Here is a 24,028-nt window from a genome sequence, read left to right on the forward strand (position 1 = left end):
AGTGCACTCCGCTTATGACGCTGGCTCAGAATTTAGCCAAACGTGGTATTTTAGGAGAGTACTTAACGTAAAAGCGTTTTCTGTTGCCTTAATGATTTCTCTATAGGTTTTGGACCATAGCTAATTATGCTAACAAGTCTTGTGTGTGTAGATGTTTTACACTTCTGTCTCTGTTGCCTTGTATTTTGCAGATTAACCAACAGATGTCTGGAATGAACCTGAACGGTTCTGGTGCTCCAGTGGCATTTGGGCCACCTGGTGCCCCCATGGGCGGCTGGGTGGCACCCCCTTCCGGTCAGACCCTCAGCACCCAGCTCTGGAAGTAAACGATTGAGGGAAGATGGGGGACAAGGGGCACCACATCCCACCATCTCTCCTCTCCTCTCTCCTCCACCATCACTTTCGCCCAGAGTTTTATTCATGTACTGTCATTTTTTCCCCCTTTCTCTTTCCAACCATTACTACTGTGGAGAGCATCGATTCAACCTGCCCTGTGTATTGATCAAGTGAGCAAGAGTAAGGAGTGTAAGAGACTGGCAGCTTTGACCGTCTTATTTGCAATTATTTTTTTCTTCTTCTATATATATATATATATATATATTTTTTTTTTTTTTTGAGGGGGTTCAAAATACATATCAGCTATGAGAAAGCTGCTGGACCAATTACACAGGCTTCTAATATATCTTTACCAAATCAATAGTGAGTCATAGTATTTAAAAGACAGAGGTATGGCTATCATATTTGTGAGTACCCCTCCTTTTCCTATCTTCTGTAGCCCCATGTCCCAGAACCCTGTAGCAGATATTGTATAGACCCATGTAATGTATGTAATCATGAGATAGACGAACCCCTCGCCCCCTCTCTCCGGCCTCTCACCCCACCACATCCGTGTAGCTCCATGACAAATTCATCTTTACTGTGATGTTTTAATGTGTGCGTTACAGAGCAGCACAGTGAGTGAAAGACAAATAAACCTGGACGACTGTACAGCTGTGATGGCTAACGGAAAAGGGGGGGGAGGGGGGTCGGTAGAAAGGGGCTCGTGAAAGGAATTATCGTTTTAGCCAGCTAGTAAGGACCGATTAAAAGCGTGCAGTCAAACACGTCAGTCTCACCGCTGTAGCAGAGCTTCTATCCTCTCAGACAGGGTCTCTCTGCTGTGCAATAATATAAACATCCCCACCGTGTCATCCAGGTTTATTTCTATAATGTGTTTACATTTTCTGGTGCCTAGTACAGAGACAGAATATTGTTATTTCCGTGCATTAAACAGTGAATAGCCATGAACTATCGTGTGATCATTTTGTCTAAAGACGCATTTATTGTAAAGTTAACTTTTTTTCTTTTTTCCCTTTTTTTTTTTTTTTTTTTTTTTTTTTTTTTTTGCTTTTAAAGAGGGTCGTTTGGAATAAAGACAGTTGTAATCCAAAAGTTCTGTCCTTGTAATGGTGTCTCAAGTTTTAGACGGAATTTCCATGGTTTTTCCATCCACTATTCCTTTTATTTTCGTGGACGGGTTGATTCTCCTCAGCACTGCTCAACCTCTTTGTACATTATTCAAGCAGCTGGTCCTTTCCTCCATGTTGCCAGACATTAATCTGATTCTCTGAGTGTCCAGAGTCCGCAAAATGGTCCGTTGACTACCGCATTGGAAATAAGATCAAGTTTTCACATACGGTTTCCATTTGAAAACCCCTTATCCATGGTTTCTACTCTACCACGTTACAGGTAATCCAGTGTGACGCCACAGTAAGAAGCTCCAGCAGATACAGTGTATGTCAGTAGAGAATCCCGAGATGGCTCGGCATGTCTTTTCCACAACAGCAAGTATCCTAAAGTTCAAAGGTTGCCATCGATTTGAAAAGTGCCGATGATGGCGGGCCTTCATCCAGTGTTATGACAGTCTTAGTGCAGTGTTGCTCGCTAGACCTCTATATAAACCGAGTCCTGTTGCCGCTTTGGTTCGTTACCCAGGTTGACCTTCTCAGTGCGGGTATGCCAGACCAGGACCTGAAAGAAAGCATTTGAAATCAGGTATTTTAGAATAAGTAACCATGCACATGTATAGTGTATGTACCAAGGCAGTTTACCTACTTTACTATAAATGGGACTGCCCTTGAAACACTTGAAACCAACCCCTAAATAAAAATGCTTTTTGATGCTATTTGAGCCTAAGAAACGACATAAAAGGGTCAGTTCATGTCATTTCAATGCGCACAAGCCATTTGTAAGATATCTTTATTTCTCCATAAAAGCAGGAGAATCCCTTAAACAGCCCTTTATAGAAGGGTTGCAAACATGGCCGCCAAATGACTTTCCTTGAAAGGGATTTTGAAGGAAATGACACGTACTTGGGTACATCATAATAGAAAATAAGGTCATTGCGTGTGATCACTCAGCGGAGATGTTTAAGGCTGTTGGTGCATGAAGGATACTGGAATGGATCTATCGAACTGGTCACATGGTTTAATTATATCAGATAGAGGCAGTGCAGAGAACGTGCACAGTTAAATGGCCGCGCTCAGGTGTGACGCGTCATTTCCTGAACACATGGCACTGAAGATTGGCTTGTTTTGTAAAACAAGGCTAATTTAGCAGAACCATAAGAGATAAATAGGTTGCACTGTGCCGCAGCAACCAAGAAAGTAACCAAAGATGTATCCCTCTGGTAGATTCCATAATAATACTTTATTAGGGCATCTGACCTTTTTTTAAGCTGTCTACTAACCTCATTCCCTTGACAAATATTGCAAGTGTGGACGATACACTCGAAGGCACGATTAACTGATGGAAATGTATCAACCGGTAGAGACTTTGGACTCTCATCTCTAATGGGGTTACACTCTCATGTGGCATGACTTGTTTAAAAACTTGTCGTTTTAGGCCGTTGAAATGTAGTCAGCAGTGAATATGTTTCTGAGCGTCAGCGAGGCACGTGAAGACAGTGGGGTATTGAACCAAGGGTTTTTTTGCCGCTTTATAGGCTTTGAACGGATAAATACACCCATTTGAATGCGTCCAAATGCCTGTCTGAAACAGAAAGCACATTTGTAGCACATCTGCTCTCCGTCATTCATGTTAAACAAATAACTTAGTCACTGCTCCTGACTAAATGACTTTTGCAGCTTTAATGAGAAGAAATGTATATTTAATTTACACAGTGAAGAATATGCAGTGTTTTATTCATTTGATTACTTCATAATGTATGTAGCATTTCTTATTTATTAGTATTTTGTCCTGTTGCTTATAATTAGTTTCTTATTTAATCACTGACTGTTGTTTTCAGTGAGCTTAAGCTTTTTTTTTTCTTTTTAGGCTAGTGACTTTTTTTCTGATATTGACTCTGGTGACAAGAACTAGAAACATTTTTGATAACATAAACTTTTGATAACATAAGTCTGAAGGTCAGGGAATTGAATTTTAATTGGTTTGTGGGTGGTTAAATTTCATTAGCTGTGTTTGTGTGCGGCCGTCGAAGACATTTGCAGCCTGCGGTGATGTCTAATTTTTATAGGTGGAAAGTAATAATACATTAAGAATTAAACCTGTGAGCTTCTGCTTTCATATGTAATAAATCCTTAAATTTTTAATGTCGATAATGTAATGGCTACAAATCAGTGTGCAAAGGTTGAAAACGGTGATATAACATGAGTGTGGAGGTCTGAAACCAGCAGTCCTCGTGGGCTCTAGTAATTGTAAATTAGTTTCAAGAAAAAAGTTATTAAAATTTAAACCCTTCATACTTTTTGGACTAATCTTGGAGCAGTCTTAGTCTTTGCATTTGTATCTATTAGAAAATTGTAAGACAAGTGTGCTGGAGATACCACTGTCATTATTGCAATGTGTGCCGAACTCTTGTTAAATGGATAGACGGATTTCAATTTGTAAAACCCTGCTTTGAATGAGAGAAGACACTCTTTCACCCTGCTCCTCTAGATCCCTTCCTCAATACCTTTAGGCTTTTGAAAAAGAGTTTGTTAGATGAAATAGGAAATTTGACTATTTCAGTAATGTCATGTAATTGTGTAATTCAGAAGGCATTAACATTTTCATGGTCTAGAAAATGTGGTCTTTTTTCTATTAAGGCATTCAGTACACTACCATTCAAAAGTTTAAAGTCCATAAGATTTTTCTCCTTTTTTCTGGGTTTTGGCTCATTAATGTATACAAATATTAAACTGCAAAAAAAAAAGATGTATAATATCATGCCAGATTTCAAAATGAACTTTCTAGTCATTAAATAATCATGAAAAAAAAAATTACATTTGAATAATATGAAGATAATTAATCTTCTACATAATTCAAATGTAATTTTTTTTCAATCCACAAATAAGCACCACAACTGTTTTCACTGGTTAAGCACAAAATCAGCATGCTAAAAACAAAATAACAATAATACTGTTGTTACTGAATTGTTTATGAAATATCATTTTTATTTACAGTAGTCAACATTTGAAGTAAATCAAAAAGTTAATGTTTTTCTAAAACGAGAATGCGTTGTGGTGTTAGGACGACTTTGATTAAAAGTTTTGATCCACTTGAAATGTTGATTAGTGTATATACTGTATATTAAATCCGTTCTATATAATGCATGTTCATTCAAAATATGTTGAATGTGCATTTATACAACTTACATTATTAAAATGCATATGTAGGTTATTAAATACTTTAATTCAGTGTTCTTCAATGTTAATGTTATCCATTGCGTTAGGTTTAAAATGTTACCAATAAACACCTTAAAGTGATTTACTGCAACTAGGGCAGAATCTTGCATGCCGTCAAAACTAATTCATATAGCCTATAATTGTCAAAGTATTTAAGTTCTTGTATACTCTTAGTTCAATTGGGGCGAAAAAATGTCTGAATTCCCTTTGGCCTATCTCGCATAAAACAATGTTTTTCAAACTATGTTTATGCTGAAGATTTTTCCGAGGGTTTCTTTTGAATCTAAACGGGAAGAGAGACATGAGCGATTGTGTTGTGGGCAGAGTGAAGCACGCTGGCACACTGACAGCAGTCTGGCAGGAGCGCTATTGAGATTGACATTAATAAATAGGAGAGTCTATGCACTGACTTCCGTAAAATAAGCCAGCGAATCTCTCACGCTCCGTCTCCACCTCTGTGTGTTTGCCGTCCCTCTGCCAATCTCAAACACATTCCCTTTGCCCTCTCCTTCTTCCTCTCTCCCTCTGTCCCTTTCCTCCTTGTCACATCAGTTCAGTCTGATAACTCGCATAAGATGACCCACCCAAGCCTCCCTGTGCTTTATTTTGAAGTGCGCTCTGGGAGTCAGCCGTATCTCCCTGCCTGCAGGCTTAGTCACAGTCATCAGCTGGGACCCTCAAGAACGCTTCTACAAATGTGACCTTTCCGAAAGACGACGCTGGCAGCGCTCCTCTTTGGACAGGCGCCCGTCGCGAAGACCCGTAACTGTTGGCACGAGCACTTCCTATTGTTTACTTCCATAATGCCATCCTCATATAATTGGACCGCAGCCACAAATTTAAGTATATTAAACTCCCACTTTGTCCGAGTAGCGACTCTCACTTCTTCGTAACTGTCAGTGGCCTTTCTACTCCGTTTACGGGTGCGATATCCACACGCTTCCGGCATTGTACCACAGAAACAAACCTGCACTGTTTACAAAGAGCGCATTATGCTGTGTCTGGCAAAATGACGCATAGCTGATTGGCTGACGTTGGAAACATGTCCTGCTCTTGCTGGTGTTGGTGATTAGTGGAATTGTCAGCCCTGCTAATAGTCACTATTAATAACCCAGTGCGGCTACCATTAGGGTAATTGGGTGATAATGATGATGGCAGGAGCCGTGACGTGCGGTACGGGGAGGAAGAGAGCTTTTTGACATGTTAAGGTGAGCCGAGTGAAGAGGTTTGAGCTTGAGATTTCGGCTCCTGAGATAATGGGCCACGGATGAATGCAGGAGCTTTTAGAAACAGATTTTTTTTTTTTTTTTTCAGGAGCTCCTTGACAGCGCTATTCGCTATTGTCACTGGTAGAAGAATAGGCCGCAGTATGAAGTTAGGTTTTCAAATTGGTACAAGAAAGATAGGGTTGAGTCACAATGTCTAGATTAGTGACTCAAGATGAACAAATGAAGGAACATCAAGAAGTGGGTATTTTTGTAGCGTTCGTGGTTATTAGTGTAAAGGATGCAAATGCAAGCTTCTCTACTGACCTGGGTACAGTTCTTGGCCTTTGGCTCCAGGTCCTCCACCTTGGTAATCTGTTTGAGGAAATCCGACTCTTGCATCCCTGGTTTAGCTCCTCTTCTCTTGAACAGGGCACGTGGGTTTGACAGGATCACCTGCAGGTTCACTGCAAAGCCTGCCAATAGAGTTATGCAAGCACGTATAAATCCCATTTTCAATTTGAATGTATTTATTTTATTTAATTACTTTTTCCTCTGTGCTGCCGTCTTTGTCGCAGGCTCATGATAGTTATTAGTGGAGAGTTTGGAAAGGAGCGCGTGCCTAAGAGCCATGATCGCAGACTGCAAATCACACACCTCCATGAATTGAGAGACTGCCGTTGAGATGAATGGGAATGCTAAAATAGCTTTCTCCTTGTTTCATATGCATTGTTTGCAAGTGAGATAGTGTGTGTATGTATGAAACAAGCTCCACCAAATTTATATTTGTACAGGGCCGAAATTGTTTATTGCAAATTTATCTAAAACTAATTGTAGTGCAGATAATCTCATTATGCATTCAAGAACACTCTCTCATTTACTCTGTATTAACTATACACAAATACACAGCTCTTCAGCGTGCTCTTGACCTTATGTATTTCTCGTGGGAACAGGTTGAACCATCCCGCTGTTGCATATGGGTCAGGGTTTTTCACCCCCTCTTTTCCATTTCTCTCGATGACACCATCTCAGCCACAAAACACGAGAAGGACTTTTCAAATTTGACTATAGGGAATATCACCCTCTGTTGTAGGCTTTTTATCCTGGGCACAGGCTGTTTTCTAGGACGCCTGCGTTCCAGCTAAAACCACCTGGGCTTCCCTCAAATCCACAGAGGCGAGCTTTCGACGGCAATGCAATGTTCATCTAAGCCCTGGCTAACTGTGTCCTTGTGTAGTTACAAGGTTTCTCTCCCACAGATCGACATGCATACTGTCAAGCTTTATTAATAGTTGAAGGCCAGCCAACTCCTTTCTTTTGATCTTTTTTATATTTTTTTAATGATTATATTGCCTTTTGATGTCCCTGTTGGAGTGTTGGGGGAATGATGTAAGAACCTATGCTTAGAGATCGAGGGACAGGGCTTTGATACAGCTGAAGAGCCGGACATGTTTCTGCTGTTGCACCAACAGCACTTCAGGGACTGGCTAGATGCACTTCTGAGTTAAATGTATAAACAGTGTGGTAAACGCACACTGAATGTTCGTATCCTGATTATTAAAGCAAAGACTTTATGACCTGGGTAGGCTTGCACCAGCCTATTGTGAAGTCTTTAATTAGAATCACCTTCAAATTTGTAAACTTAAGTGGAGCTGAAAAGCTGTTTGTTTTTATGGTTAAAAAAAACACATTTTTGTCTCACAGTACTGCCAACAGTAATTACACTTCCGGGGAACTTAAATAATGAAATAATTAGTACATTTAAATATGTAAATCATATTGAGGAACTGTGTAAAATTAATAAGGGACAATAAATAAATACAAAAATACAATAGTCTGTAAAATGCAACTGGGAAAGTGTACTTTTTGATTAGTTTTGTCACTAACAACTCACTTTTACATAAAATATAAACTTTTTAATTCTTTTAACCTTTAAAGAATTCTAAAAATGTATCATGGTTTCCACAAAAATATTGTCTTCAATATTATAATAGCAAAACAAAAACGATATTATTATTATTAATTCTTAATCGACAAATAAGCAAATTAGAATGATGATTAATCTTATGACAATAAAGGTGAGTAATGATGCTGAAAATTCAGCTTTGCATCATAGTAATAAATAAAAATAAAAAATATATAAAAATACAAAACAGTTACGTTAAGTAACTAATATTATCTAATATGTATTTCACAAAAATATTGGTTTAACCTTTATCAAATAATTATCAAATTAAAAAAGCATCTTACAACCCGAAACTCTTTTTTTTAACACAGTTTTCACATATTTCGAAAGTGCTAGTAGTGCTAATTTTAGACTGCTGCCAAGGGTTGTTAAAGCAATCTACCCTCTTCTCCCCAGAACGTTATTTTGATGGCGAGGGAACCCCCCTCGGACAACAGTTTTTCAAAAGATGGGACCCCCGACAGAGAGGAAAAGCATGAAAAAATGCAATTGGGCTAGTTTTGAATAGCAATTGGGCTGGTTTTGTTTTTGGCAGACCTGGCAACCTTTGGTCTGTGCTAACTTTAGCATAGTGCCAATTAAGCTGTTGCAATCAGTGCATTATTTTTTAATTATTAGAAATGCTACAAAATGCATAAAACAGAAAGCAAGTTGTCCCTCAGACTCCAAGGAAATGCAGTATGTGTACACACACACACACACACACACACACATATATACTGTGTGTGTGTGTATATATATGTGTGTGTGTGTATATATATATATATATATATATATATATATATATATATATATATATATATATATATATATATATATATATACACACACACACACTGTGTGTGTGTGTGTGCGTGTGCGTATCTTCTTGTGGAACAGATTGTTTAAAAGCTAGTGTGACTAATGTACGGCCTAATAACTGTGTACACTACAGATGCAGCTTTTTGTTTCTCGTTTATTCTCATGCATAATCTTTTCAACCCTTCTCCGCCTAATGTGCAAAACGTTGCTATTGTGTGTTAAAAAGGTTTCCATGTTAAGACAAGCACTTGAGCTCCTCTTCAGGTGAGAGCAGTGCTTGAAAGCAATGAGAGAGGCGGTTCAGGACCTTTTCTCTGCTATTGTGTTTGCTCTCGGAAGAAGCCGTACAGCAGGAATACTAAATAACCTCATTGTTCTCCGCTTTTGTTCAGAGAGAAGTGTAGTAGAGCCGGCGGATTTATGAACCTTAAACAGCTCCTAGAACGTGTGTTTAGTCTACGGCAGCGATAGGAGGAAGCGTATACATTGTGTGAAGCGTTTGTGAAGGGAGATGTGCTCACTGTCAGGTAGGGCTCGACGATGAATACATTAGCTCTGATGACAATGATGATGATATTATGGGTGAGTGAACACGTGTGAAGAATACAAGCTATGGAAGAGGAGCAATAGTGGTAGTAATGGAGATCACATGTGGAAGAGATGATAGCATCTCTTGTTATTAGAGTTTCATGAACAGCATAATATCCAGCGGCAGCGCTGGAGTCTGGGGAATTAGGGATTGCTTCAACTACGCACTGCTATCTCTGACGTTGTATTCATTCCCTCAAGCAGCATATGAGCCCTGCCTCTCTCCATTAGGATGTTTCCAACCTGTCAGCATCTTCTCACCCCTCCCTATTTAATGCGTTGCCTGAGAGCTCACGTTTGCTAAAAATGCAGAGAGAAATTGCTGAATTTAGCTTCTGTAAAGGTGCTTTTTGCCAATTATAGGGTGCAGAGACCCCCGTCACCTCACTTCTACCTAAAGTCCAGGGTATCTGTTATCTTCTTCTATTTGTTATTCTTTGTAAGTGTGTGGTGTTTTTTTTACTGTCGCAATGCATTTTATGTCATAGTAAGCTATACAAAATAAGCCATTTGAAAGCTTATTTCCCCAAAAAGTGTAAACACAGACGCTTTTAACATCCCTCTGTTTGGGAATCCCGACCAGCCTGACATGTCAACTTCCAAATTACGTTTAGTCGTTTAGCAGATGCTTTTATCCAAAGTGACTTGCAAATGTGGAACATCACAAGCAATTTATCAGAGGAGCCAACAGTATTTGCAGTACACAGTTCCAAGTGCCAGGAGTTATTATAGGAAGTGCCTTTGTTTATGGTTGTGTTTTAGTTAAGTGCTCGTGGAAGAAGTGTGTCTTCAGCTCTTTCTTGCAGGTTCTGATGGTCTCAGCAGATCGGGTGGAAGTTGGCAGCTCGTAACCACCAGAGAAGAACAGAGAGGGTGAAGTATCTGGAAAGCCGTTCACACGGCAGCAATTGTACTAAAAACAGAAGGTTTTTTCCTTTGCGTTTTTGAGAAGTTTATCGTACAGTTGACAATGTTGGAAATATTAACTATTAACAAACCATTACATTAAATACAACTTTTGCCTCAAATGTCTTATTTGCTGCTTATAGTTAGTAAGGTTGCTGTTTAGGTATTGGGTAGGATTAGCTATGTAGGCTTTATAAGTACTAATAAACAGGCAATATGTTCATAATGGGCATGATAATAAGCGGATAGTTAATAAGAATTGGTCCATATATTGTAAGAGTTACCAGTAATTTGAGTATTCTTTTTTTTGTGTGTCATTTTTTTCAGATAATATTTCTATTTTATTTATTTTATTCCTCTGAATCCCTTCATAAACATCGTCATGCTCTAGCAAGTATCACTAATGTTTCATAGGAGAAAAGCCTCTTCAGAACTCTCTAGTGTTTCACTGCTTTTTTTGTTTCCCCCCTCAGCATAGAGCGTTCCTTTTGCATGGTCTATCTATATAGGAACCGCTTTGCTGCCTGCTTTGGGCCAATTTTATATGCCTGTTTGAAACTAATTCAGTGAGGGGCAGTCTGGAAAGTATCAACACGACCAAACTGCAAAGAAGTCCCATCTGCTTATCTGAGCAGGCAAGCTGCTCCTCATACAGCTGATGTTGTGATTATCGACAGCACATGGTATAACGTGGGCAGAATATCCTTCAGAACTCAGAGAAGATGGACAGAGATATGGATGGTGGAAGTTCAATACCTTAACAACATTAAATAAAATGGAGAGACCTTGTGGTGAAACTTGAACACATAATGCTCCGGCTAATGTTGTTCTGCTTCTCCAATACTTTTAAGACATTTACAGTAATGGTTCTGAACTTTAAAAATGTCTTTATCAAGTCCGTTGATGGATGGTTAATTGGCCACAGTAGCTCACCTGCAATGCCACGGGTCATGGGTTTGATTCTCAGGAGAATCGACATACTGATAAAAAATGTATATCTTGAATGCACTGTAAATCGCTTTGGATAAAAGCATCCGCCTAATTAATAAATGTAACTTAAATGGAAGCTTTCAGATGAGCAGGGGGTAAAGAAAATGGCAGTTTATTTTTCAGATTAAGGTTTTGCATTATTTGCACAAATTAGTTCTGGAATGCAAAACCAACGGGATGAAGGAGAGAGCCAGTCACCAGAAACCTGTTATTTAACTAGTGGAATTTGTTGTCAAAAATGTTCTTTGTCTCTCAAGGGAGTGAGCTAGATCGTGTTCAGGGCCTATAAATATTTTACATCTAGAAATAGACATTTAGAGATATTTCCCAGAACAGCTCAAACTGCTTTTTTTTTTAAAGACTGCTTAATCTGTAATACTAAACCAGCTATAAAAAAACCCATTAAGCCATGATGCATAGGATTTAAGGCATGCTTTCTTGTTGCTGTTTGTTGTAGCTGTATCATTTACAGTATAAGCAGTTTCAGAACTGAATGTATTATAGGCAGAAAATATTTTTTGATTTATCAATACAAGCAACATAATAAAAAGCTGACAACATGTTTTGTCATTTGATATGGATTAGATTCTCTTTCATAGTTTTTAAAGATACATTCCGATAACTATTTTATAGTTATTTTACACTTTGAAATACAGTGCGAAAACCTGGAAGTCGCTTAATTGTCAATTTTCTGTTCTCTTGAGCTGCGGTTCTGTTACATAGCAGAAATGTCGTCAGTGTGAACTTTTGCTTTTGTGTCAGCGTGTCATCCTGCACGTAGGGTAAAACAGGAATTTTTTTTTTTTTAATAATCATCAGTAAAAAAAAATGCTAGTGGTGTGTTAATGATGAGAGATCTTAGTAGCGTCTTACCAGCCATGTCAATTGCAAACGGCCTGTCGGCCTTCCAGCCAGTGTACCAGCCAACCACCTTCCCCTTTTCCACCAAGGGCCGCTCGTACCTCCGGCCTCCAACAAGTCCCACTGGCCACACTGATACTCTCCTGGTTGACCGCATCTGAACAGCAGAAGATAGCAGTGATAAATGTTACTATTGCAAAGTCAATACACCAAAGTTATCATAAAGATCTGCAGAGTTTTATTGTGGATCCTCCAGTTGGTTCTTTTGGACCTTTATACTGCTAAACAAATGCAGTACTTAGTCTATTATTATTTTTTAAAGGAACAAGCGTAGTACCGGCACACACAGCGTGGCTTATTATAAAATCCTGGCTCATTTTCAGCACAAATAAGCCCATCCACCTGCAGTCTGCTGGAGACAGCACACATCGCTCTTCAGTTTCATAAACACGATCACATCTGATTGAACCACCCGCTAACACTAAAACTGTCATTTCCAACAAGATACCATCTTCCTTGAGGAATTTTACACATTCTACTGCTGAAAGAATCTTGTTTTCTTTCTATTCCTTCATATATAATAAAAATAAAAACTATTCGCCACTGGGGAAATGAGCGTTGCTGCAATTTCTCGAACAAATGGCCGGAGTAGCCTTTGAATATTTAATGCTTGCGCTATTTATGTGCGTGCTGTATGCAGTCGGGTGACGTGCCTGTGGCTGGCGGCCGTAAGCAACGGACAAGCTTTGAAGCCCAAACTGCTGCCCCTTTAGCTGTATTTCTAATGTCTGTCTTCCTCCCTCTCTTCAAAGGCTCCATCTCCATAATGTTGCTCTTAAAGTCTAACACAGCTCAAAGGCAAAGTCAAAGAATTCTCCGTAGCAAAGAGGATGTCATCTGCAGGTGCCAAGCATCCTTTTGCGTTGAAGTTGACAACAAGGGCAACAGGCACAGCCATCAAATACAGTGTCACATACACTGTTTTTCGAGCTGAGCTCTCGAGCTACAGGCGGCTATGGCTAGGCATCTGTATTTGGCAGTTTTTGTGACCCATGTGTTTTCCTGCAGGGACAGGGAATAAGAAAGTCTGGCCCCATTTTGACAACACTGTGCAGAGAAATAAATTTGTAGTAGACAAGTGTGTTCGATATCTTTGGGGAGGTAAAATCACCTTCGATAACAAAACTCTACATGCTGCCTGACAGTTCCAGAGAGGATTCAAACAATGCAACAACAAAATTGGATCTAGTAAGGAACTATATTTCTAAGGAAAGACAGGTTACAACTGAGAACAATAAATCTAATGCAGAATTTGCTGTGATGTGGCATGGCATCAAAGACACAAGACTGGGTAGGATAATACATGATTGCACCACAGTATATTGTACCACAAAAAATGAAATATGACTTCATTATGACAATGGGCTGCCTATACATGTACAATACGAAATTACAATGTAACGTTTTTTTTTTAAGTAGTCTCCATGAATATCTGAAAAACTGCTTGAAATGAGAAGCAACACTGCATAAAATACTGTTATTTGTTTTCATAAATATCTTAAAGTGCATAAATATGTGTTTTACTGAAACACTGCCAATGCAGTAGGACAAGATGCACAAGTCTCAATACAGCGTGGTTTCTCAAGTAAACGTATCTTGTGCTCACTGTAAAACTAGGAACCCATTAGGAAAATTTGGTTTTGCTGTAAAGATGTATTAAAGGGTAAACCGTTAATCCGAATGTTTCTCTTAACCGACTACGGCTAGCAATGCTACATTTCACTGGTCATTGGGCTTTTATTTCAGTAGCGCTGCACATGCAGTGATAGTTCAACCAATGAAAATATAATTATATGATATAATGTCATTCCAATCCTCTACGATGCCTATATTTTGATGAATGCTGATAACCAAACTGTTTTCAAACAATAAATACCATTTTTGTGCCTTATTGTGTTGTGACTGATCACGTTGTACCTCAAGTTCAAGTGGCATGTGACGTAAACCGATCAATCATCTCTACTTCTTTAATAATTATAACACGGAAAAAAAGATGAATGGATATCAGAAGCGATGTCAATACGCACAATTTTTCAAGTTCAAGTCTACCAAAATGAATGTACTTTCCAGTCTTTGTGCGCTTTTGGGGCAAAAATGGCATATTCTGCTTTATTTTTGCTCAAATCTTCTGTCTGTCAAACATTGAATGGTCAACTGGTCAACCAAATTTTCATTTTGCTGGACTTTTTCTTCTTGGGAATTAAAACTCGGAGAAAACAAAAAGGTTGTTTATATTTTACAGGATGGCAGTGGTTCACATGAAAAAAAAACAGCAGTCTGATGAAGTGCACATTAAGGTAGGCCTATGTGTTCTTCCTTTTTAAGCAGTTCAACTTGTGCAGTTCAGCTGGCAACAAAGATGGTTATGATTGGATGATTTGTGATTGATAATATCTTGCTTCAGTTCGATTCAAATTGCTTGTCATTAGAATTGTATTTTTTTCTGTCCAAAATTAATAATTTGTGTTCTGTTTGTGAGTTTAATTACAAAGTTATTTCTGCTCGAAAATGTAACGGTAGAATAATCTTCCATATTTCACTCAGGCAGTTAAAGACGTTCTTTTACACTAGAACCTGACAACTGTACTAAATACACCTAATACACCTTAAACCTATTGTTTCACTGTTGCTCTGTCACACATCTGTACTAGTTTGTGCTTTTCTAGCTAATTTTGAGACCTTGCATTGCATTTCTTTTATATTACTGTCATCTGAGGATGAATCACTCGAGCTGTAGCATTTCTCGTTGGGGAAAACAGTATGAGCTAAATGAATACATTTCCTATGTGTCATTAATATTTGTCATTATGAAACACTAGCTGTTGAAAAAGGCCAAGTGACTCTCATTGTTGTGCTGTGTAATGTGTTTGTGTTGAGCAGAGCAGGGGTCATCAGCATACTGACACTGCACTCTACCCCTCAGGGGCTATTCCATGTGTTCATCCACATGTCCAGCTGTGTTCTGGAGAAATGGAGAGAGAGAGAAAGAGGCAGAGGGAGGGAGGGATGCACAAAGCAAGCATTGAAGGAATGAGGAGGGCACTAAAGCCCGTGGCAGAGGAAAAGAAAACGGCTTAGACGGGAGGAAAAAGCAGAGGTAAGAGAAGGGTAGAATAATGTATGATAAATGAGACGATGAGCTTTAAGTTCAGGGTTTGGACAACAGCCAAGAGAGAAAGATTTTGCGTTACTGTAGATGGGACAGAGAATGTAATGCAGAAGAGAAAACCTCTTCTCTCTTCTCATCATTTGACTGCTTGTCAGCTTCCTGGTGCCTTTTTGCACTTTCCAGTCAAAGAAACCAAATGTCCAACCATCAAACACTGAATACAACGCAACACGTTAACATGGTAACTCTCAGATTTGTATGTTTTGGTTCATTCATCTTGCACCCCACTGATGTTTTTTTTTCAAAGACCCTCAGGCTTTTTTCTAAAAAAGTTGCACATTTTCAAACAAATTTCATCATATGTATTAATGTGAAAAGAACTTATTAAATATGTTTTCCTGTGCAATTAAGTAGATTAAAGGGATGGTTTAACTATGACTGAAAATTCTCGCATCGCATGTGGTGTCCATGTTGGCCCAACTCAACTATCTGCATACTATACCATCCGCCTTGTTTTTCAACGTTGAGGTAATCTTTGAATATGTTGTTTCATGGAAAATAACTGCTTCAAGATTCTTTCAAATTCTCCCTTTCCACTGAAAAAAAATAAACCAACAGCATAGGTTTGGAATGACATGACGGTAAATATTAATATTCATTTTGGAGAGAACTATACTTTTAATCATTGTTTACACTCTTATAGTTATCAGAATCCAGCCGACTCGATCAAAAGTGTATCCTGAAGTAATACGTGCGGAACTGAAACGTTTTTGTGCAGGATGCGGAAAAGCGTAACCTGGGTAAGACACAGTCTCAAATGAAGTGTCTTTCCACTCATCAGTTCACAGTGTTATCTGTTTCATCCGTCGTCCACATACAACCGTTTAAACAGACAAATCCTAATTTCCCAGCTGTCAGGTCACTCTCTCGTTTCTCTGTGACTTCCCTGCTTTAAACTGGGTTAATTCACTCTGCTTGGCTACACAGTATACTGGGTCGCCTTCACTTACGTGCGTCAAGCGCTGCGCTTTTGAGACTTATAAGAAATAGATGGCAATGCCGTGATAAAACACATTGCATGAATGTGTACAGGGACAGATGTCACAGTGAAGTCTACTGATGCGCTGCAAGTTATTAATTGCCACCATACTTCTGTTTTTTTCTCCAAATATATATTTAAATGTAACCTTGTGGAGTGTAAATATACTGTACAGTGACAATATAGAAGTTGCATTGACTTTAATTGCTGCTTCAAATTTTTAGGTTTTCAATTTTGTTAAAAAATGTAAATGCAGGTTCTCAAGGCAAATACTGTACAGGCACTGGATTGCTTACATTTTAAATATTATACATTATAAATTTAATTCAGTTGGGTTGTATAGATAATGTGCTGTTTCTTGGGGGAAAAATAACTCATCCTGCACAATTTGAGTTGACGTACATGACCCTTTACAATGGGTCAGACTTATAGGGTGACCTGGGCCATGGAGCAAAATCATAGCAACCCCCTAGCAACCCTATAGCAAATCCCAACCATATCTAGCAACCAAAATGTCCTAGATTCATGGAGGTTAACTCTAATGACTTGAACCGGTGTGAGGTTTCTTGAGAACCCCAGCCATATCTCCGTCTGGTCGCCACTATTTTCTATCTCCTTTGCTTTTCTAAACGAGTATACCCTACTTAATTTTTCAGCTTTCGTATAAATTCTTTCTCGTCTAAGCCAACAGTCATCTCAAGAAGTCGCCTTTACCTCTTCAAATAACTCAAGGCTGTAAGTGTTATCATCATCCGCGAAGAAAACGACTCCTTTATCTTTGGACGAGCGATGTCCTCTCAGCCAGCCGAGCGCTAAGTTCCTCTGCTCGGTCGCTCGGGGCATCCCTGTCCGCTTGAACCTGCGCGGGGTGAACACGTTCAGGTGAGTGTATCGCAGCCCAGAGCGGGCGAGAAACCGAGAAGCCAGCTCCGTGTGGGTGTTCGAGTCCTCCACCACGATCCAGTGGAACTGCGGAACCTGGCGGAACGTATTTGCCAAGCGGGTGAGCTCCGCTTTCTGCACCGCTCGGCTGTAAGTAGGAGTGATGGCATAAATGACCGGGAGAGATGTGGCGTTACTCCCACTGCTGCTGGAGCTGGAGCTGGTGCTGCTGCTGCTGGTGCGAGTCGTCCTGACGACCTGCCGCTGCTGCACGTTTCCCAGCCGAGACAAATAAAAGCTGGCCGTGTTCCGAACAGACAGCCTCTTCGTATCGATGTCGATCACGATGATCACTATCAAGATCCACGGAAGAAGGATGAAAAAGCGCGTGTAGAAGATGGATTTCATTGTGCCCGAAGAAGCAGCGCTGCTCGGTGTGAAGAATTACCAGTCCGCCACGGACAGAGCAGTTCATTCACAGCCGGTTATCGGATCGGTGCAGATTTTTTTGACTTTTTAAACTTCCTTTAAAGCCGTCCCTAGCGCGTTTTTTAGCCAGCATCCGCGGTCCGCGACCGTTTAAACTTGCCATTCCCGTTTCCTAAGCGCGCTGTTGCGATCCCATCCCGTCCTGCGCTCCGCCGAGAGTCCGTTCCCCGAGATGATGCTCCCTACATAAAGGGATTCTTCAGACGTTCAGCGCCGAGAACGGTTGCCGAAAATAACAACAGGTCATAGTTTTGCTCACGTGCATAGATTGGAGCGCAATAAATCCGCGCAGGTGTTATGATTACTCGGAGCCGCATCGAATGATGGGACCGAGCTGATGGTCCGACGGACGCCGCTGTAGTCCGCTCAAATGAGGAAGACTGAGACTTCAAACTGAGATTTCTCCCTCCCCACCTGCGCACTACAGAGCGAGAGAGGAGCCGCTTGCATTGTTGTGAGTTGAAAAAGCTTGTAATATTCACGTAATATTCACACGTTCGACTGATAGACATGTGCGCAGTTTATTTTTAAACTGTAAACGAGTAGCTACACAGACTTGTTGTAACTTGCTTCCAAAGCAAATGGTTTTTTAACATTAGTTAACGTAGCCCATTAACTAACATGAACAAATGAATAATACGTTTATTACACTATTTATTCATCTTTGTTAATGTTAATGAAAATACTTCATTATTCGTGTTGGTTCACAGTGCATTAATGTTAACAAACACAACTTGTTATTTTAATGCATTAATAAATGCTGTAATTAACATTTAACTAAGATTAATAAATGCTGTAGAGGTATTAGTAATTCTTGGTTCATGTAAACTGATGTGTTACCTTATGAACTTATGACTGTCACTTAGGCATAAGTGGCCCAAATAATAATGGCCCAAACATGAATTTTAGTCTGGGACTATCTTAAGTCTTGTTTGTGAAACCGAGGAACACGTTTAATTTTGTGCTTGAATTTATTGTAATCATAAATACCTCCCTATCCTTGTTTGATGTTATGCATTTTGATTGAAAAATTAATCTTAATAACACGTTTTCTTATGTTAATATTTTCCATGTTAACAATTAACAAATGTGGAATTTGTTCAGTAAAGACTGTAGCACCATTTTGTTTGTTCTAGAGGGACAGTCAGACATCTGAGATTGCAACAGAGGGTGTGTTCACCAAATACAGGAATTTTTTTCCCCTTATTGTATATAATTTTCAGATTATTATTATTATAGGCGTAATAGTAGTGTAAATAGCGATAGAGGCTATTTAAGCTAAGTGTAAATAGCAATTAGATGCTAAGAGAAAATAGCACATTTTCGTAGCGATAAGAATAATGCAAGTGCAAATAGCAATGGATTCGATTTACGCTAAGTGAAAATAGCTGAATTTTTTTGTGATATGCTATGATATTTTCTATAATATTTTTGTTGTAATATTTTCTATTTACACTTTTAAAATAGCAGGATTTTCTGCTAAGCTAAATATCTATTTTTAATTCAAATTGTAAAATGGATGCCCTCCAACCACCTACCTGATACTTTTTCAGCTTATTGATTATTTCCTTAATGGATATGGCACACGTCATTGCCACTGGGGTTGACAACAGTCAACTACCTTTTGTATTGCTGAGTGGCCCAATGACATGATGGCGGGCAGAGTTAGTGTAAATAGCTTCTGCCAACAATTCGTGCTATTTGCACTTAGTGTAACTTGACACTCCCTTTTGGGCAAATGCCAACTGAAACTTTCATTAAAAAAAAAAAAAAATTTATCAAAAATTAAAGATTAAAACTGCTGGCCAAAGGACTTTTGTTCTGTTGCTCGACGTAAAACACTATTAAACTAACACTGTTAATTTGACAAATAATTATCATCCTGTACATGAAGATCCTGTGAAATCCATCTTCATTTTTGCACATTAACAGTATGATTGACTGAAGACTCATTCTGTTGATGTTCATTTGCTTCAGGCATATTCCCATCTGTAGATTTACCAATCACCTGATGGCATAAACAAACATCCTGATGCATGACAAACAACAAGGTAAAAAGCAACATGGCAACTTATTAGATTTAACAGTCTACGTTGTAATCAAAATGGCTGACACATTGCCTGCAGGCTTTTATGATGTTCATTTCAGCGCTGGCGTGTCTCATGTCTCCATTCAGAGAGAGATGACAGCAATGGATAGTGACATCCAGCCTTGTCCTCCCATCCTCAACATGCCACCCCCTGTCACCACAGACAATGTCAATCACAGAAAATAGAAGCAACTGTCAGAGACGCTATCTCATTGTGAGCAACCTTTTGTTGCAAATGACTGAAATCTGACAGGTAACAGTGGCTATTGTTCATTTCGCTGCATCTAGCACGAAAGAGAAACTCTGTGAAGTATAAGGAGAAGCACAATGGTTATGGCCTGTTTATTCAAGAAACGAGCCTCAGGTCTCAAATGTAATGGAATTGATCCACAGCGAACTGTTCTATTACATGGAGAAAGTGTCTTTTTCTTGATTTGTGGAGGATTTACTCTGTTCAGGAGGAACAAGAGACACTATGACACACTTCAAAAGAGAAAATGGTGCTGCTGTGCATTTTTGCAGTCAATCTAATCTGGTAATCCTCCCATCTTCCTTCACGCTGATGACGCTTCGCAGGAAAGCATGGACTGGACTATTTAATGGCTTTCATGGGTGGGGGAGGAGGAAAAGAAAAGCTGTTTATTGATGGAGAAATATCCTTTCAATACTCGTGGCATGCTGTTGAAGCCAACAGAACGCAATAACAGCCAATTAAAGCAGTGCCCCATGAAAATAGATCACAGCACAACTAGATTAAACGATAATTTAGGTCTCAATTCAATAAGAGTGAGGCAAAGCAATTTAGATCTACACAATAAGCAGGAAATATAGAATGCATTTGTCAACACCATTTGCATAGAAATGACTTTTCATCACTTTCCATTATTGTGTGAATTTCGCTTGAGCCAATACATTTTCTCAGCATAACTCAATGGAATCAATTGGTCGGGAGTTAACAGCATTAGGTCTCTGTTCTCGAAGCTACAGAAACAAATTGCTGTTGGACTTTTCCTCAACTAAAAATCGAAGCACTCAAATAGTTTCATCATTTTCGAGCGAAATGCATCTAATGTTTCAACCTGATAACGGTTTGTGTTTCCAATTCTGCCACCATTGCAGCTGTACAATAAATTGAGTCTTAAGATGTACGGCAGAATTGGCTTATAATAGCTTAATTGCCGTAATAATTTAACTGACTTTGTTTCTCTCAAGCCTTAGTGTAAGAATAGCCCACTTAGCTCGAAAATGCGAGTGTGTGTGAATAATTTCCAGAACAGAGTCAGATGTATGCAGGTCACGCAACCAGATCTCTAAATGACAGAAGTAACTTTGCAAGCTCTTTCATTTCAAGGACACAGAAGAAAGCGCTAATCTGAAGCATCCAAGCGTGCCATCAATCTTTTATGACTTTTGATAGTTAACATCTCCTTGCATTGTATGTTTCATCATCTTTGTCTAATACAGTCTTCGAGATTCTCATGATGCTCTTTCAACCGGTGAATAAAAGCAGTCCTAGCACAGCAATGAATGATGAAGGATGAATATGTGCTGTAATAACCTTGAATCTGTGGCAGAATATCATGCTGTGGGATAGATTTACATAACAAAAGATGTCTCATGGAGCTCAATCACAAGTAAACAGCTCCGAAGCGGTAACGGGCCACACATTATGAGTATATTAATAGATGATGACACTCCTCAATCCGGGACTACATCAAAGGTATGAGCCCAGGGATAAACACGTATTAGCACCTGTGATACCAAGCGGGGCTCTCTCACACTGTGGCCAACTTAAGCATTTACCTGCAGGATCCTCAGAAATACTGTGTGTGGTTGTATTTGTTGCCACACACGGCGTATTAATTTTTTTTCTAGCACTATCAGAGCAACTTGGTGATGTAACCATAGCCTGCGAGACCACATATCGACATGCTGATAGCGGTGCAGATTGCCTTAACACTGCACTCTGTCTTCATGGGACATACATGCAGCAAAAGGTCATTTAGGTCCTTAATTAATCCACGGGGAAATTATATCTGCTAGAGAAGGAGAGATTGAATGAGAAAGTTCTCTAACCTCACAAATGCCGCATTATGTATTTGAAATACTGTTTCGATTGGACTGTGTCCTATTAAGGCTATTAGCTTTATTCGCCAGCCTTCTTGGTAATATTTCTTGGGCTTGGTAATAATTCTGACTTCTTGGTCAGCTACTTTTTTTAAATGGATAATAGGCAAAGGACAAATTCTATGTATTTGTTAGGAGAAAATGTAAAACTTGCAGATTTTTAAACCGACAATTAATAATAATAATAAATAATTTAATGCATGTTCTTTTGCACTAAAATTATGGCTAAAAACAGTGTGGTCCAACATACATTCTAATAAGCTATAAAATTTTGTTTTTCAATTAGTTCTTCCTATATTATGGCTGCTATAAGTATTATTACTGATAACAGTACTTATTACTGTTACTGTATTAAGTTACTGTTTCTTCCTACTCATATCTTTTCAAGTGGTCCTTCTCTTGCCTCTTTACGCTGTCTGATCTGGCCTTGATCTTCAAATTCTGAATGGTTGATTTCTACAGTGGTTGTGTTGTGCGTGCGCTGTCCGCCCTCAGCGTTGATGTAGCACGTTGCCATTTAGTTTCAATAAAAACACAGCTGTGACACTTTTCTCACAGAAAACAGCGAAGATATGAACAAAAGAAAATGCTTTCAGATTCTGTCTGAGAAGGCATTTACAAATCACGAAAGATGCAGAATAGAGAATGGCATTTTGATAGAGTGCTCCAGCAAAACCAAGAAATCACTGGTGTTCACAATTGCATCTGGCACAGGGAACTTGGCAAGGCCTTCTAACATCACAATTAATTGGTCTCATCCTGCAACAATCTAATTTGTTACTGTGACACGAAGCCGTTAACGATAAAGTGTGGTGACAGGGTGATCAATTAAGCTTGTCTCTCCCTGGCCTGTTCACTTTTGTTTGGAAACTCTCTTGATTCTGTTCGTTTAGTCCCACCGGGAGCTGCATGAATTCTTTCGGTGGATTGGAGTATACAAGACTGGAGTTTTCATTTCCACCCTGGAAGGACGCGCCGTCCCTACCACATCCAGCCTGCTGACTTCTTTCTCACCTGCTGATGAATGACGACGCCCCTTGGTTTTCATCTCAGCTGGAAAAGGGACACTCCCCAGTGAAAAGTGTATCGCTCAGAGGTTGCTCTTTCATAACTCAGTAGGCTTAACGGAGGTCCCATTAGATTTCATTTAAGCATCTGTATCCAATGCAATCGGCGGTTGGACCGCATGCTACAACACACTGTGCTGTGTGCTCGTGTGGAGCTCCAATGACAAAATTCCTGGGTGAAATAAAAATAGGAGCAAATGAGACAATCGTTGGCAGACAGTAGGAGCGTAGAGCGATCAAATTCATGTGGATAGCGGAGTGGAGAATTTGGTCTTGCTGCTAAAATGTTCGAGTTCATGCTGAAATCTGACTTTTGAATGCAGACTCAGCAGTTGGCAGATTTGGTTAAATTAACAAATAGCAAACTCTGGTACCATTCATCTTAGTGCAGTTTATTTCGAAAAGTGTGAACGCTGTCATCTGTACCTGGCTGACCTTGAAATAGTGGGTCTCTGTCTGCTTCCAAATGAACTCAGTTCAGCTGATATATGAATGCTGCATGGACCAAAGGCAAACAACAAAACAGGATATGATGTGCTGGGATTATGTTGCTCATTATAGTTCAGTACAGTCATTAGAGAGTGCATATTTATAAGCTGTTAAATATACCAATACCATCATATATTCACACATATAACAAGCGCATTAGACTATGTTCAGTAAGTTTGCAATATGAATCAAAAAATCTGTCCAATCCGACTGTGCCCTTGTGCTTTTTGAGTTTTTTTTAAATCTTAGATTCAGTGTTAAAACTGTCTTAAGTAAAAGACTCAATTTGCTCTCCATTTAATCTCATGGTCTAGGAGAAGCAAATAAGATTACAGAAATTTAATTCTTCATTGCTGTGGTAATTGGTAAAAAGCACACTTCAAATGGTTTGAAATTAGATGCAATCATACAAAAAAAGCATATGCTAATCTCAGCTCATTTTAAAATATCAAACAACCGAGATATTATAGAGATCTCATTTGCGATCATTTTTTCCAAATGGACCGACTTGAAAAGGGGCTGGACGGGGTGTAATTTACAGACCCTGGTCTCTAATTCAGTGTATAAATTCTGTGCTTTAAAATCATATTGTTAGAAACACAATACTCATTCAGAGGGCTTTTATATGTAATGTGAAATGGATATGTCCTCCAGCCGAAATGACTACTTTCTAATATTCAGATTTTGTTTGAATGT

The 24,028-nt window shown here is 39.2% G+C and overlaps 3 protein-coding genes across 10 annotated transcripts in view; 2 read left to right on the forward strand and 1 right to left on the reverse strand.

Moving 5' to 3' along the window:
* Window positions 1-1,287, forward strand: part of smap1 (small ArfGAP 1) — an 86,455-nt gene extending 85,168 nt beyond the window's left edge. For all 7 annotated transcript variants that reach the window (XM_043254729.1, XM_043254731.1, XM_043254733.1 and 4 more), the window contains one exon: window positions 192-1,287. In XM_043254729.1, coding sequence (XP_043110664.1) covers window positions 192-326 — 135 coding nt within the window. In that variant the 3' untranslated portion in view covers window positions 327-1,287. The remainder of the gene's footprint in view (window positions 1-191) is intronic.
* On the reverse strand, window positions 1,181-17,926 carry b3gat2 (beta-1,3-glucuronyltransferase 2 (glucuronosyltransferase S)). Its single transcript, XM_043254739.1, has 4 exons — window positions 16,904-17,926; window positions 11,994-12,138; window positions 6,197-6,345; window positions 1,181-2,010 (listed from the first exon to the last, which is right to left on the reverse strand). Exons 1-4 carry the CDS (start codon window positions 17,477-17,479, stop codon window positions 1,924-1,926), a joined length of 957 nt encoding a protein of 318 aa, XP_043110674.1. The 5' UTR covers window positions 17,480-17,926; the 3' UTR covers window positions 1,181-1,923.
* The window catches only part of ogfrl1 (opioid growth factor receptor-like 1), a 27,310-nt gene continuing 21,157 nt past the window's right edge, over window positions 17,876-24,028 (forward strand). Inside the window, exon 1 of one of the 2 annotated variants that reach the window (XM_043254738.1) lies at window positions 17,876-18,014. The gene's annotated coding sequence lies outside the window, so the exon portion shown is untranslated. The remainder of the gene's footprint in view (window positions 18,015-24,028) is intronic. The other variant, XM_043254737.1, reaches the window with a different exon arrangement.

Source organism: Puntigrus tetrazona, chromosome 13, assembly GCF_018831695.1.
Source record: "Puntigrus tetrazona isolate hp1 chromosome 13, ASM1883169v1, whole genome shotgun sequence".
Taxonomy (NCBI): Eukaryota; Metazoa; Chordata; class Actinopteri; order Cypriniformes; family Cyprinidae; genus Puntigrus; species Puntigrus tetrazona.